The sequence below is a fragment of the Eretmochelys imbricata genome, chromosome 2, assembly GCF_965152235.1.
Source record: "Eretmochelys imbricata isolate rEreImb1 chromosome 2, rEreImb1.hap1, whole genome shotgun sequence".
In the NCBI taxonomy this organism is placed as follows: domain Eukaryota; kingdom Metazoa; phylum Chordata; order Testudines; family Cheloniidae; genus Eretmochelys; species Eretmochelys imbricata.
The window spans coordinates 141,643,092-141,659,419 of NC_135573.1; the positions used below are offsets into that span (position 1 = coordinate 141,643,092).

Here is a 16,328-nt window from a genome sequence, read left to right on the forward strand (position 1 = left end):
GGGAGATGACGCCGCTCTCCGGGTGGTCTCCCTCCCGCTCCGCGGCTTGCCCGAGGTCAGCCCACAGCTGCCCCCGAGGGCCAGGGGCCCCGGCCGGCGGCTACAAGAGGCCCGGATGCGACGCAGCCGCCTGAGGAGCGCCCCGCCCGCGCCCCCTCTTCCCCCGCGGCCCCCCGCGCCGCTCCTCTGCCCGCCACACGCGCCTCTTCGCTCCCCCCCGCCGCCCCGGTGCTGAGGGGGCGATGTGTGAGCGACGGGTGCGGGTCCCGCGGGGGAGGGGCGTGAGCGGCGGGCGGGAGGCGGGTGGGAGCTGGGGGGGAGGAGGCCGAGTGGGGGCGGGGCGACAGTCCGGGCACCGGTTCCTCCCCCGCTTTACTTCTCGGGGGCTGCTCACGCCCCGCCCCCCAGGCAGGCAGGCGCCGCACGCGGCAGGGGCGTTGGGCTCATTCGCTCTCCGCGAGCGCCGGGGGCGGGGCTGACTCAGGCGGCAACGCGCCTTTCGGTCCTCAGGAGCTCTCAGTGTTATGCAAATGAGGCCGTGCCTTATCTGCATATTACCGCGGCTGCCGCCAGACCGGCACCGCTCCGAGCGCGTCACAACAGAGACGGGGGGCGCGAGGACGAGACAACGTCTCCTATTGGCCCAGGAGCCAGACATGCTGCAGAAGAGCTGGGTGGGGCTGGAAAGTCTCTCCCGCCGTTGGGCCAATAAGAGCCGTTGCCTCGCCCCCCTTGTCACAGTGCCAGGCGGTCTGCGCCTCACGGGGCGCCCGGTCCCCATTGCGCGGGCCCTGCGGGGACACCGAGTCGGTCACACGCGCGGCGCGAAGCGCGGTCACCGCACCGAGCCGGGCAGCTGACGCGAATCCCGGTGTCCGGCCAAACGCCAGCCCCGGGACGCCCACGCCGGCCGAGCCGCCGTAACCCGCCACGCCAGTAGGGGCTGCCCTCGCTGAGCCTCCCTCTCTATGGCTCTTTTCTGCGGCAGAGCCCTGCCGGCGGCTGCTCTCTACACACGTGTCCGCTCTATGGGGCTGGAGGGCCGCGCTGCGACAGGGGAGGCCCCGTGTGGGGCTGGCCATGGAGCTGCCTGTTCGCAAATGACCAGTGTATTGCGCGAGGCCTGGCTCCGTTAACACCCTGTATCTCGTTTCATTTGTTGACATTTGCACTTTCTGCAGCGGGGCCTTCCATGCCAGTGAAATGTCATTTAAACCACCAAGGGCTGAAGCCTGCGCCGGGCTCCGCACAGGGCGCCTCGTCTCTTTCAGCTACCGACAGCAACAGCGGGGATCCCAGGCAATCGGGTTGCCCTCACTAAAGATGGCCGCCACTCCCATTATTTACAATACCCGTGAAGCCAGAACAGGGTTTGAGGCCTGGCTGCTCGGAGCGGAGATGGACGCCTCCTGCGCGGTGTGGTTTGGGGATCAGGCAAGAATCTCTCCCAGCGCCGCGGGCCGGCCTCGCTCGCCCCGGCGTGTGTCACACGGTGCCGGCGGGTGTCGGCCCGGCTGGCCCCGTCCGCGCCCGGGGCAGCTCCCCGCCCCCACTGCGTCCCAGCAGCCGCAGCTACAGCCCTGCCCGCACTGTGCCCGCTTCCCCGCCACCCCCCGGTCTGCCCCCACCCATGCTGCACCTCCCAACACTTCCTTCCCCCCCCCCGCCTCCTTCACCCGCACTGCGCTCCCCGCCTCCTACACCCGCTTACCTTCCAGGTCTGCCCCACCTGCACTGCACTCCCTGCCCCCTACATGCCCTTATCTCCGAGCGCTGCGCCTCCCGCCCCGATACCCCCTTACCCCCAGCTCCACCCCTGCCCGCACGGATGGAGCGCCCCACCTCCAATACCTCCTTTCCCCCCAGCTCCAAACTGAGGGAGCACCCCCCCCTTTGCCCCTGGTCGGTGCTGACCGTGTGTTGCCTCTGGCAGGAGGAGAGAGCCGTTTGCCCCTACGACGCCAATCACCAGATGCCCAGAGCCTCTCTGGCTAAGCACATGGTGGCCTGTCGGCTGAGGAGGCTGGAGTACTCCAGAGAAGAGCAGGTAGCCACCTTCAGCTCTGGGCGGACTGGTTGGTTTTTTCTTAGGGCAGGAATCCCTTGGTCAGGTTTTGCTGAGAGGAAATAGTTTGGCAGTTTTAAGAAGTCTGGATTGGTTCAGACAAATCTATTGTTTATACTCTAGGCCCAGAGAAATCATATAAAGGAAGGCCCTGATGCTGCAGGTGGATCCGTGCAGGTGGCCCGTGCACCTGCATAAGTCCAGTGAGACTCTGTCTGGATGTGAAGGCCATGGTTTATCAGACTACAGAATTGGGGAGGCCTGGCGGTTCTGGGCAGAGATGCTTGAATCTTAGGGCTCGTGTACACTGGCAATTTACAACACTGCAACTTTCTCGCTCAGGGGTTTGAAAAAACACCCCCCTGAGCGCAGCAAGTTTCAGTGCTGTAAAGCGACAGTGTAAACAGGGCTGGTAGCTATGCCTTTCGTTGGGGTGGTTTTTTTAGAGCCCTGGGAGAGCTCTCTGCCGTGATCACACAAGCCACCTTAAAGCACTGCCACGGCACCACTTTAGCATTGCCAGTGTAGACTAGCCCTTAGCTATAAACTTGGGAATGGTATAATTAATGTCTTTTGGTTTGTAGGCTGAAATGTATGACTCTGCATTTTACTACGAGAAAGCAAAGATACCCACCATTACTATGGGTAAGTATGAATTTGGTAATGGTTGTACAGTGGAATGCAGACACTTCAGGTGACAATGTTACCTCAGGTTTCAGAGTAGCAGCCGTGTTAGTCTGTATTCGCAAAAAGAAAAGGCCCGATGAACTGAGCTGTAGCTCATGAAAGCTTATGCTCAAATAAATTGGTTAGTCTCTAAGGTGCCACTAGTACTCCTTTTCTTTTTGCGAATGTTACCTCAGTTGCTCCAATGTGAGAGAAACTTTCTTATTCTCATCATCTAGATCTTTTTAAAATAAATTTGGCTTGTGGCGCTTTACCTTCATTCTGCAAAGCTGAGCAGCACACCTTTTTTATTACTCTGTGCTAGTCAGAGGGTGTTTTTCCTCCTCATTTTCAAAGTTCGAAGAAGATATTATAATTTAATTCCTAGTTATTTATCAGCATATTTGTGGCAGATTGGGGTTTTTGTGTGTTTTTTTTTTTTCGTTTTCATATTTCTAACACAACTTACAAGTTCCCTTTGCTTTTTTATTTTCTTGTTTGTGCACCGGACTCACCTGTGATGTGAGTAGATCACATGTATACTGTATGTCATCTCCCACCTCAGCAGTTTGACCCAGCTCTAACAATAGCATTTAGCTGCTGAAGTAGAGCTTCTGAAGGGAGACCTGTGTTTTCATTGCAGTTCTACATTAACTAGTGGAAACATTAGTGTGGGATGGTTCTTGGTTGGGTAAGGGAAGATTATCTTTAATGTGTCTGCAGTGCATTGCTGTACTTGTTTCCAAATTAATCTTGCTCTGGAATTTAGAGGTCATTCCCACCAAGATTATAAGGCCCTTTTAAGGTAGATAAAAATGTGAACTTCAGTTACTTGTCCCCCTTTAAATGGCAGAGTTACAATTAACAGATATTTATATCAAGTGTTTGAAAAATCTGTTCAGGACAGTAATAATAATAAAGCAAGTCACACAGAGTGAGGCTATGTTCTGAGGAGGTTAGAACCTGAAAAACACACACAGAGGAGGCAGGACACAGTAGCAGGACCAGAAGAGTAACTTGATATCATTTACATGTAATTGTAGAATAAATATAAATCTTATTAACTGGTTGTGGTTTGGTTTTCTGGACTAAATAACGTGGAATGGATGTAAGAACAAACTTTTAAAAAGCCAGAATATATTTGGTTAAAATTTTTCCATTACAGTCAAAGAATTCCTGAGTGTCTGATGGCCTTTTGCTGAACATCATTAATTCAGGATGAGGACTATTATTCTCTCTGTACAATAACCACTGCCTACCTGTCCGTTAAACCTCGCCAGCTAAGAGCACAGATCTAGCACATACCTCAGGATGGACTAGTACACAGGTACAGGAACTTTGTAAAAATTTTTTCCTTTTTTTCAGACAAGGATCTACAGTTTCACATTATTAAACAAGCTAAAGCTTTAAGTGCTAAAGAAGGTGGAGGTTACAGTGAAGGTAAGTGGAATACACAGATTAAGCCAGGGGTTCTCCAGTTTTTCGGTAGTGTGGGCCATCTCTCCTCCCATTCATGATCACTCAAGCCACCTCTTTCTCAGTCTCCCTTGATCTCATTTGTGTGTTCACTGTCATACAATATTCATCTGCTCCCTTACTAATTCTGGTCCCCACAGCTGTGTTCTCCTTCCTCACCTGGGATCTGGGGAGGGTTCAAGTCCTGCATGTTCAACTCAAGAGCTATCTTCAGGACTGGAAATCTAGCCCTGCAAAGCTCATGATGTTCCTTTAATGCCAGTCCCACAATCCCACTACTTAAAATCTTTCCCCTTCTGACCTCCTCTGGCCCAGCTCTCTGAGCTGTCCCCTCTTCTGCCTTCCAGAACCCCTCAGGCTGAACCTGGCACTGCTCCCCACTCCAACTGCTGGGAATCCTTTTCCTGGACAAGAAACCTTCCCTTTTGCTTTTACTTCCTCCTCTGAATTCCCAAACTAACATTTGTTTTATTGGGCATGTGATATGTAGTTGTCTTTCATTGCCCCACGATACATGAACTTTCAATTTCCATTTTTACAGTGGATTATTGCAAACTTTCCAAAGAGGAGTTAGAGTGATTTAGTCAGAGGGGTCTGCTCCCCTGTAGATAGGATGGACATTGTGTCCACCCATACATTTAAGTCACTACTTCCTGTTTTTCACTGATCAGCAAAGAACACACAAAACAGGCTGGAGCCCAGGAAAGGACAGACATAGATTTCTCAAGAGAATGAAAGATGAAATCAAGACAGACCCTTGACAAACTGTGCCTGCTTGTACAGATGGCAGTAGAGCTACAGTGTGCACTGTGGGAGGGATTGTGGCACCTGTATAAAATTGCATTAAGCTACTGACTCAGTTATTTTAAAATACAGATATGTGCACAAATTAGGGTTGCCAACCCTCCAGGATTGTCCTGGAGTCTCCAGAAATTAAAGATTAGTCTTTAATTAAAGACTGTCACGTGATAAAACGTCCAGGAATACATCCAACCAAAATTGGCCGTCCTAGTGTACAAAGGGAAAAAGGTGTATGCTCATTCTCCCTTTCTGACTTGCTAACTCAGCATCCGAATGCAGCAGCGCTGACTGGAAGACTTTTCTGCTCTGTTTTTCTTTCTCTAGTATAGAATGGAAACCTGTAGAATGGGCTCTTTGGAAAGGAGGCACCTGGAAATGTTCATAAGATTGATGGCATATTTGGAAGATGGGTTCCCCATGGTTTAACAAAACTGTAGTAATGTTAATTTCAAATCTTAATCTAACCCAGTGGTTCCCAAACTGGGGTTCGTGAAATGTTACAGGGGGGTTGCAGGGAAAAAATTCCCTAATGGCAGACAGAGCTGTCTCTAGGGACCCTGGACAGCATGGGGCCAGCAGCCCGGAGCCCCTGGACTTCCAAAAGCTAAGCAGATCAAAGCAAGCGTATCTATCACACTGAGGAGATTTAAACTTCAAGACTTCTTATAAGAAATGGAAAGGGAGATGGATATTTTCTGCTGTTCTTAAAATTAAATAGGCAGCTAGTATTGTTTTTAAAATTATTATGAAGAAAAGGTTTAAGCTTTGTTTGTTTTGCCTGGCTGTTCAAGACCTGAATGATTGTGTAGGAGCAACGATTTGAGTTGGCTTCTTAAATACTTTCATGCTGTTTCACATCTGATACTCCTTGATGAAACATAGGAGCCTTGTCTTATAACAGGCTTATTCAAAGTGATACAAGCTACGAAAGTGAGATCTTGGAAGAGTGCTGCCGTTTTCATAATGTAATAATACTGTAATCATAAATAATAATAATAAATAGTGTGTAATAAGCATGTCATAAAACATATTTTATGTTTCCAAGATCACTGCTTTTATCATTTATACTCGGGTAAAGGAGAAAATCCCTGGAATACGGTATGCATCTGATGAAGTGAGCTGTGGCCCACGAAAGCTCATGCTCAAATAAATTGGTTAGTCTCTAAGGTGCCACAAGTACTCCTTTTCATTTTTAGGAGGGGGTTCACGAGCCTTGACGTTTTACTGAATGGGGTTCCCAGGTTGTTAAAGTTTAGGATCCACTGATCTAACCTGAATGCACTTGACAACTTTAAAAGAAAATAAATGAATACCAAAATGTGCACCATGTTCTGTATTGCAAAAATACATCTATGGGCCACTAGGTGTCATAGTTATATCTCACCATCCTATTTTAACATTGTGTTCTTGCACTTTTTAGAAGCGATCTGAAGAAAGAACCAAAGTTGTCCAAACTGTCCACATTCACCTAATAACTTGTTAATTTATTATCAGGTTTTACTTGGTAAACACTTACTCTTTTCTCTAAAACTCTCCACTAACACAAAGTTGTAGTCCAGGTTTTTAATACACAGTCATCAAGAAATGTGAAGTTTTATGGTGCATAATTGTCAAATTAAGGTTGCTTTAGGAACCAGAAGATTTAATTTTCTGAATTTTAAAACCTTAGTCATAATATCTGTTAACACAAATTTTGCCTTCAGTTTCCTTGGCATGTTTAAAAGAGGGTGATAGCTGAGCAGACCTTCAGGTAAACACAGCTACTTTTATTTGAATAGGTGGAACTCCTAGTAAGTTGTTATAATTGTAACAGAAAATAGGGCATATTTCACGGGTTCTTAATCTGCGTCACATCTGGATCAGCACATCTGAACAGAGAGAGTTTTAGCTTTTCTCTTCTTACAGGGTAGTCTTTGCTGTGTGCTATGACCCCATCCTGAATGAAATGGACCTAGCTGATCTTTCTGCTCTTGAAATATTTTTCAATAAAAATGTCCTTGATTCTTCTTTCAAGAGCAGGGGTGAGACTGAAGGGGAATTAAGGAGATGAATGTTCTCCTTACTTAGGCTTTGTCTCCATTTACAGCATGTGTCGAGTACATACGCTGCATGCCCACCTAGCACAGGTATAAATAGCTGTGTAGATGGTGAGGCACTGCTTGGGCAAGTAGAGTAAAGACACACCTGAACTTTAGGGTGTGTACTCTACTCACTCTCAATATGCCCGAGCAGTGTCTCTCACATATACACTGCTATTTTAAGCAGTGTAGTGTTCCACTGCCAGAGTCTTTCTCCACTGCAAGGAAGGGCTGTAGCAGTGGGGAGGCAGCGGAGAACGACTCCAGCATTACCCCACTACGGGAGCCTTTTCCTGCTGCAAGGAAAGGCTCTGGCATCGCTGCCGGAGCCTTTTTCCATTGCTTCTCCCTGCCAGAGCCTTTCATTGCCACGTGTATCTAACCACCACAGTGTGAACGCAGCCTGCTTTTCAGTGCAGCATGTAGTTACACGTAACCTACATGCCCCTGACAGTGTAGACTAGACCTAAAAGATATACAGCGTCCTTTCTGCAAGTGATAGCCTTTCATAAGTACCATATTCTGTTGTTTCAAGAAATTCACTTTGAAATGCTACAGTATGTTGGAGAGAGTGTGACTGGAGGTTTGACCATTCTGTTTGAAAGAAATAAAATCTTTGCCATAAAACAGGGAGCGTGACTACAGTTTTAACAAATTGGGGAAGCAGGGTTTTTTTAGCTAGCAGGTAATGAATACATCTTGATAACTGTATAGCTAGGGAGTAAGTGTAGACTAATAACTGGGAGGAGACTGGCAACTCTGTTTTGCCAATTGTAAATGCTTTTGTTGCACATTACTTCTCTTCAGGGTTTTTAAACCGACTAGCAAGGTGAGCGTGTAGAAGGCACCCTGTTCTGAATTGTCTTTGAAAGCATTCAGAACAGACAGTTGAGCATTATCTGTTTGGTTAAACAGAGGCTTTGATTCTAGTTATTGCCAATAGAATGTTGGCTGTTAACTAGTTTGCAGTTGAAATTTGGAAACAAATTTTAAAATAAATATGTATTATTGGACCAGTACAAAAACATTCTTTTGCAGGCTAATGGGCTGTCACTAATAACCTAATATAGGAAATCGTATTGTGGACTAGATGGTTTTTGTCGGCATTCTCTCCCTTTGCCCTCAAATAGCCCTCATAGTCCCTGCAGGAGACACCAAAACTCTTGGCTCCCTAGGTGTGTATTTGAGGAAGGCTAATGAAATAGAAGTGTAGAGGCCATTTGGTGACAGTCTGTTACAGAGTCATCATTTCATGAAGCAGATGTCAGTGGTTTCCTAAAATTAGGCCAACTAAAGTACTTTTTAAGCTATCAGAATCCAGTAAAGCTAAAGAAATCTGTCTTGCACAAGTGAAAAGTATGTAAATAGTGTCCAAGTTCCTAGTGCCAGTACACTTGCTCCTCCCCACAAGTTTCTTTGTGTATCAATATTCCCATTTTATAGAAGTAATAATGTCAATTTGTTTACAAGCTTTAGGTGCCTATTCTTCACTGCCTGTTGAAGTTCCCCAAAACCACAAACGCTTCATCTGTGACCTGACTCAAGCTGATCGTCTTGCAATCTATGATTATGTCCTGGAAGAGACGAAGAAACAGAGGTCCAGATCCCAAGCCACGGAAAATGACAGTGATCTCTTTGTAGATTTGGCAGCTAAAGTCGCCCAAGGTTTGAGAAATATTCCAGTTCGTGAGTTTTACAACTTAAAATGGCAGTGTTTGTCATCTTCAAATGTTGTCACATTTCTACAGTTAGAGGGATTTGGTTGAACATTTATTCAGGTTTGAATTAATAAAATGTAAACAAAATTGTGGATTCTAGGAAAAGGACAAAAATTATGCAAACTAGCCCGGAAAAGAGCTGGCAAATACTCTTTTTGTATTATAGTTCTTTTTAAAAAAAAAAAAAAAGTAGAATTCAGGACACAGGTAAGATACCTTCAGGTCCTGTAATGTGGTGTTCTATTTGTAATTGCCTATTGTATCTTTCTCCTTTCCATCTTCAATTCTGCCAGCTTCCTGTCCAAACAGTTCTTCTGCTCTTCGCTCATTGTATCTATTGCCTGCATCTCAGCAGGAGGAAGGATCCTTCATTTCTGCTGCAACAGGCCTGCACTTCTTTGGCTCACAAGTGAATGTGAAATTTTGCAAGATTTCTGCTGTGAAAGCTGATAAGAGAGTAAAGCAGCATGGAATACTAACAATAGAAATGTGATAAGTGACACATGATAGTCTTTTGGCACAAAGAAAATTCTGGCTAAATATATAAACTAGTGAGACAGATCAGGACTCCTCCAGTTACTATATTCTGTAAAACGTACAATATGCATGCAAGGAAAAAATGCCTTCTTTCTGGAGCCCGATCCTGCAAAAGGATCTGCATGACCATAGACATTTACATTTGCTGGATTGATCCCTCTGTTTGCCAGACTTCAGCAGTTCAATAATACGGGTTTTGAAAATGTGATTTGTAAAATAGTATTTAGGAGTATTTAGGAGTATTTAAATCACTTATTTCAAGTCACTAAATAAGTGGTCTTATTGCAGTGTCTCAGAGTTCATGTAATAATCTTGTATGGTTGCTTGAATGCCTTTTATTTTGGTTGTTGATTTTGGTCTTCATTGTGTAAGCAGATATCTTCCAGTTTTCTCTCCAACTTCCCTAGACACTGTTTGATGCTATAAATAAATACCAGAGAAACATCTATTAAAAGAACTTGACACAAATTTACCTTTAGTCCTGTAAGCAGCATCATTTTCTAAGACAGCCCAATTAGGTGTTCTCAAGTACCGATGTATTGCCTCTGAAATTTTGTTTTTAGTTTGCTTAACCACTTGTTTCACCTTCAATTTGTATTAGATGATGGTCAAAAAGGTCCAAAGTCTCATCTTGAAATCCTGGCAGAAATGCGGGACTATAAAAGACGGCGGCAGTCGTACAGAGCTAAGAATGTGCATATAACAAAGAAATCTTACACTGAGGTGAGCATCAAATGCTTTTGTAGAGAGTGCAAGCCTTTGCAGGCATTAGAATGCTTAATCTTTTCATGGTGTACACTCTCTAATGTGCTCTATTCAGATTAGTAAAAACAGTTTTAACTACAATACCTAGGCAAAAAAATCTTAAAGAAACTTTTTGACCAAGTCTGAAGATGTGGGTTAGTAAATGTGTTAGCAATTTTATAAAGCTCAAAAAGAAATGTTAATGGTTTAAAGTATATTTTCTCCTCTGGTTGATTGTCAGTGTTTCCTGATATCATTTTGTGGCTATCCTTTAGTTTGAGCTATGTCAATTTGAAAGTTGCATAAACTACTTAGAGGGGAACTGCAGGGTTAAAAACCATATGTATTTAAAATGCATTTTTCCTTACCCCAATTACGATACCGACAGCTGAAACTGTTAAAAATGAAATAACTTTAAAAATCTTGTGCTCATCATGGTGTTTATTCTTTTTTCTTCATTTGAATAGACTAGTCAATTTCAGTATCAGTTTCTTGTGCCTTAGCTATTTGGGGTTGCAAAGACTTCAGAGAAATGTTTTCAGATGCAAACAGAGAACTTTTTTCGCTGCAAGTTACTGAATATATTTATCACAGCTGCTTTTAATACTGAGTTTTGTACATGCAAATTCCAACAACCTACATGTTGATAGTGTCCCTTTAAGGTGCTTTTTAGTAAAGTTACTTTGGAGTTTTTATTTCAGCAAACAAATGTTTTTTTCCATACAAATATCTAGTGCATTTAACAACAACATCTCAGACCTAATCTTTTTCCTGGTACTGTATTATCTAGTCCATTTTAGCTTCAAGTTTCCTTTTACCAATCTCTTCCCAGGTAATCCGAGATGTGATTGGTGTTCACATGGAAGAACTCAGCAGCCACTGGCAGGAGGAAGGTAAACCAGACAATTCAGAGATGTGTGAAGGAGGGAAATCTTCCATTTCAGCAAAATCTTCAGGAAGGTATTAACAAGAACCTCACAGCACTCACCAGAATGCTTTCTTTGTGCAGGGACACTGGCAACCGTTGATCCATAGTGACCTATTATTGTATTCTAGTAAAAAGAAAAGGAGTACTTGTGGCACCTTAGAGACTAACCAATTTATCTGAGCATAAGCTTTCATGAGCTACAGCTCACTTCATCAGATAAATTTTCTAGTAGTATGCAGAAGCCCAAATTGAGAAATAGACCCATTTTACTGGACAGTACAAATCCATACTAAGATAGTCCTTGCCCTGAGGAGTGTATGGCTTACGTAGACAAGACAAAGGACAGGAGAAAAGAAGTGTTGTTCACATTTTGCAGATGGGGAAACGAAGCGACTTTTTTCTAATGCCACACAGGCAGTTTGTGGCAGAGCCAGGACATGAACATAAGCTCTCCTGAGTCCTAGTACAGCGCTGTAACCACAGGTCTCAGCCAGTCACAAAGCAGCTGGGGAGAGAGAAACCTGTGAAAATGTGACTTTTAAAACACAAGAATTGGCGGGGAGATGCGGGACTGGAATAGTACCTTAAACTATTTTGAATTCTTTTTTAAAAAAATTGATTAGATGTCAAGTGGACAATGTCCCTTTAAGGTTCTCATAGTTACATGAACTTAGCTGTGTTGCACTACTAGTATACTTAACAGTAATCCTTCACTTGGGTATTGAAAAAAAGCAAACAGGTTAGACTTTATTACCTGTGTGACATGGAAGTGTGTCTGTGTCACTGTGTAATGCTTCCCATTTTTATTTCCTAACTTGCGTGGTTGAAATAGTAAACAAATCAGATCTATTTCAGCCTTTGCACCTAAAGTACTGGGGGGAAGAAATTGCAGCCTGTCTAATGAGAGAAGCCAAAATCAGTGGCTGAAAGTGTCTTGTTTCCAAGCTCTTATTATCACAAACAAGAGAAGAAGAAAATGACCCTACCAAACAGAATACTGTTCCTTTTCATTGCCTACCAGAGACAGACAGATGGAGATGAAAAGTATTCTAATAACTACAGTGTTTATGAAACTAGTTATTAAACAAAACCAATGACTCTTTTCTTCAGAAACGAAGAGAGACGGTCAGCATCAGTGGACTCTCGACAGTCTTGTGGAAGCTCTAAGGATGTTGATCGATCTAGACACAGGAGAGATCCCAGCAGAAGTCCAGACAAACAAAAAAGAAGTCGAGAAAGAGGCAAAGACAGGGATTCCAGGAGAAAAAGAGAGAGGCAAGTGTTACTCTAAGCAATTTGTTTGCCTGTACCAATCAGTGATGATAGTCACCAGTGAAATGTAATGGTGCATCAGAGTTTAGTGCAGGAACGTAATACTCAATCCAAGTGGAAATGCTGGAGAATTCAGAGAGGCAGAATGTAATAACCCAGATCAGCCAAGCTAAGCTCCTGTCCATGCAGAATTTGCTGTGGGATTTTTAAAAAACTACAAATCATCCAGATTTCAGGGTTTAATCAGGGGTCCAAAAGGTGGCTCCTCCAGCAGTGACTTTCCCCTCACAATACAGGAGCATTGGCTCAGATCTGACCCAAAGAGTCACCTAGTGCTCTCTACTTGTGTGTTATGGGCTGTATAGTATGAATTAACCACACCCTTGTATTACTGATAGCTACTTGGTTGTTGTACATGTAGTGAATTTTAATACATACTTCCGAGGAGTTTGCATGGGGATCTGCCAGTTAGATTGGTTGCCAGCTCTACCATTTGCTACACTTATAGGTGTCTGATCCTTTTTTTCTAAACGGGAAGCTTTCCTAAGCTTCAGAACAGAATTGCCTGTAATGAAATACACTTACACCACTGGAGTCCCGTAGCATTCACTTGGATCTGGCACTGGTGCAAGTGCTAGAGCCAGCAGATCCCAGCTGAGGATCTGGGTCCAAGTGTGGTTTTAGGAACTTCCCTGTCAGGCTCCCGGGCTCTCTTTGTGACCCTCTGTTGGTTTATAACAGAAATGGGAGAAATTATATAGCACAATCCTAGCAAGTGTGTATCAGCTCACAAAAACACAAATGCTTTGATCATATACTTTGGTGCATAAGCTGGAGTAGCTGCTTGTCTCATAAAATGGGCTTTACGCAGTTGTTTTTACAAGATACATTGTGCTCTGTCAGAGTGCAGGATTGTGCAATGAGACTTGAATACAACTCACTGGAAATGAACCCTCAAAGGGAAGACAGTGACAAGATTTGGAAGGAAGTGCTTAGATTTAAAGATATTTTCGGTCTTGAAAGACTTCAGGCTTCTCTAGTGTTTAGACTCTCATCAGTGAAAGTTCAGTCAGCCAAGCAGTTTTGGAGTAATCTGTTAAGTGCTGAGATCCTAACAAGACATTGACTATAATGGCTTGTTTCTATTTCAGGGCTGAAGACAAGTATCACAACCACAAAAGAAGAAAATAGAAAAAGGACTGTAAAGAAGATGTTTGTCAGCTGTGAGTTAAGGAAATAGACTTAAACTGGATCATTCAGAGCTGTGAATATTAGCAGCATGCTGATGGTGATAGCATTATGAATCAAACATTGTACCCACAGCTGGGAGGCTACCAATGCCATCTTTCTCTCATCCTGACAGCCTTACCATGATCTCATGTCTCAGAAGGTTTTTATCTCTGCATTAGAAGGTGACGTGTAATTTGTTGTATTGCCTTTGACTGATTTGATAAATATAATTTATTACATTGTCGTTTTTCATTCAGCCTAACTTGGTATGGTGATTGAAGCAAAAGAGGAAGCGATGAGGATTCAAATTTGTGCTGGTTTGCAGTGACTTTGGGAGGATACTCTATAGTCTTATGGATCAGTCACCCCATTGGAATCCTGGATAAAGTGTAGTGTGAAGGCGAGCATGTAACAAGGTGGTTAGTGCACTAGCCTCTGAAGACCTGGGCCCTAAGTCACAAGAGAGTGTTGACTGCTCTCATCCTAGTCTTCATTCTTGCATACTGCAAAGCTGTCGTGTTCAGTGAAGTAGCAGGTTGGCTGCGAGGTGCATTAGCAGTGTTGTTCAGAGGAGACTAGGTCGGGGCTGACCTATGCTCTGCCTGGCTCAAGTCACTGCTCTTTCACTGTAACTTATGAACATTTCATGCAAAGCAATGTTAAACAGGAGGGAGACCTCACTGAAAAGCAGGTAAGCTGAGCTTCCCTGGGGAAATTTAAAAATAAAACCTAAATAGCTGAGCCATCCATAGCCTGTGGCTCAGGTTCTGACTGTAAAATGGGGATGATGATGTTTGGCCCCCTTTGTAAAGCATTTTGAGGCATTCATGTCAAGAGCATTGTATAAGAACCAAGTGTGCTTTTCTTCTCTGCCTCTGCTGAAAATCTAACAAGGCTGCCTACTATGAGGGTGGTTGGGCTGATATGGACACTTGGCATTGGACTGAGACCATCCAGTAATTCAGGTGGTGAACAGCAGTTGGCACATGGGGATGATTTTCACTCTCAACCGCTATGGGCTGCAATTGAACTGATGATGCTGCGGTTAAAGTTTTTGTCCCATCAGCAATCATGAGAACCCTTCCACCCAGAAATGAATAAATCAGTTCCCATAGTGCACTGGGATCAATAGTAGCTGACATACTACTGTACTAGCAACGTATTGTGCTGTTGGCCACGGGCCTTGGTGCATGCGTGATTTTAGGACTCCTGTTTCCTAATGAGTGGAGATCATGTTGTTTTGCTCCAGTGTGTATAATCTGTCTGTTGAGAGAGCCATGAAACATGCAGGCACAGCAGCTCAGGTTAAGGATTGGGTCTTGGCCTGGTTTTCATTGCACCGAACAAGACCCCTTCATGTTGCTTTGTATCAGTTCTTTAGTGTGAGCTAATTCCCCATCAGTTTCTTGAGTTTATAATGTGGCTGTTTATGTGTAAATGCTGCCATTACTTATCTGTAATCCTTCCCATAGTGTCTTCCCATACTTCCCTGTGGTCAGAGCCAGAGGACAGGTCTTTGCCTCCCCACTCCAAATGTGCTGCCAAAGGTTTGGAAAATCTGTGTCTGACTCATCTGTCAATGGAACAAACTCCCCAGTGAGTGCTGCTCAGTGTGGGCTTTAATCACATTGCAATCTGGGATTGCTTTTCCTCATGTCTTTTCAATGTCTTTCCCGGCAGTCATTAGATGACCAGGTTGAGGCCTGTGGGAAAACCAGCTTGGGACGTCGGCACACCAGTGAAAGTGAGTTTGAAAAAACATTGGTTAAAACGCAGCCCATTTCATGTTGCGGCTGTCCAGGAGGGTGCTGTGGACAGCCCTAAATTCCTCACGCTCTCGCTCTGCTCCCTTTCCCAGGACCACAGGCAGGCCTTGGGGATTTGGAGCAGGCTTGAATTTCAGTTGATTCATGTGGGAATGCTGGAGCAGAGAGGATCATGGGATTGACCAGCTCCCAGGTGTAGGAACTTTCTGGGAACTTATCTGTAAAAATGTATGTATTGTAACTCCTGAGAGACACGGTGGTGTTGTGAGTGTGCAGCTGCCACTCCCTACCCAGGACAACCAGAGCTGTGTGTCTAGAACCCACTTTGCAGCACCATCTCACCCTCCCAGCACAGTCCCTTGGTGCCTGCAGAGCTGCAGCCCTGGTCAATGGGGATTTTTGTGTGTGGAGGTTTCCCAGAGAACCTGACCCAACAGCTAAATTGTCAGTGACTGAGTAGCCTCCTGATTCCCTTTCCCTGACTAGCTTGTCCCCACTTGTGTCCTACACCTGGTCAGAGAACAGCCTTCAAATCCCGCCCAAGGGTTCACTGCCTAGATGCTGGGAGCGGGCACTGGGGAGACATCCCTTCAGTCTCAATGAGCACCAGAGCCTTTTACAGCTTGGTTCCCAGATAATCAGTAGGAAGCTAAGGGATATTTGAACACCCTAATAAAAGTTGGCTGAAATTGCCACTCAGTAACTGATGGGTGCAGTGTAACAGGTTATCTCAAGTGCTTATATACGAATGCACAAAGCCTTGGAAACAAGCAGGGAGAACTGGAGGTCCTGGTAATGTCAAGGAACTATGATGTGATTGGAATCACAGAGACTTGGTGGGATAACTCACATGACTGGAGTACTGTCATGGATGGTTATAAACTGTTCAGGAAGGACAGGCAGGGCAGAAAAGGTGGGGGAGTAGCACTGTATGTAAGGGAGCAGTATGACTGCTCAGAGCTCCGGTATGAAACTGTAGAAAAACCTGAGTGTCTCTGGATTAAGTTTAGAAGTGTGTGCAACAAGAGTGATGTAGTGGTGGGAGTC

At 44.8% G+C, this 16,328-nt stretch overlaps 1 protein-coding gene across 3 annotated transcripts; it reads left to right on the forward strand.

Moving 5' to 3' along the window:
* The first annotated feature begins 1,368 nt into the window (after positions 1-1,368).
* SNRNP48 (small nuclear ribonucleoprotein U11/U12 subunit 48) lies at positions 1,369-15,212 on the forward strand. Of its 3 annotated transcripts, XR_013345232.1 has the most exons (10): positions 1,369-1,434; positions 1,934-2,047; positions 2,650-2,710; positions 4,097-4,171; positions 8,557-8,751; positions 9,943-10,064; positions 10,918-11,045; positions 12,124-12,288; positions 13,437-13,697; positions 15,196-15,212. XR_013345232.1 is itself a non-coding variant. In XM_077810793.1 (9 exons), exons 1-9 carry the CDS (start codon positions 1,399-1,401, stop codon positions 13,474-13,476), a joined length of 936 nt encoding a protein of 311 aa, XP_077666919.1. In that variant the 5' UTR covers positions 1,369-1,398; the 3' UTR covers positions 13,477-13,754. The 3 variants fall into 3 exon arrangements, 2 of the variants coding, with proteins under 2 accessions (XP_077666919.1, XP_077666920.1); XM_077810793.1 differs by lacking the exon at positions 15,196-15,212 and having other exon boundaries at positions 13,437-13,754; XM_077810794.1 differs by lacking the exon at positions 15,196-15,212 and having other exon boundaries at positions 10,918-10,978; positions 13,437-13,754.
* The last annotated feature ends 1,116 nt before the right edge of the window (positions 15,213-16,328 follow it).

Coding starts and splice junctions, on each gene's coding strand:
- SNRNP48 (XM_077810793.1), top strand. CDS start 1,399: ATGGACGCCTCCTGCGCGGTGTGGTTTGGGGATCAG. Junction 2,048..2,649: donor AGTACTCCAGAGAAGAGCAG/GTAGCCACCTTC, acceptor TTTGGTTTGTAG/GCTGAAATGTATGACTCTGC. Junction 2,711..4,096: donor GATACCCACCATTACTATGG/GTAAGTATGAAT, acceptor CCTTTTTTTCAG/ACAAGGATCTACAGTTTCAC.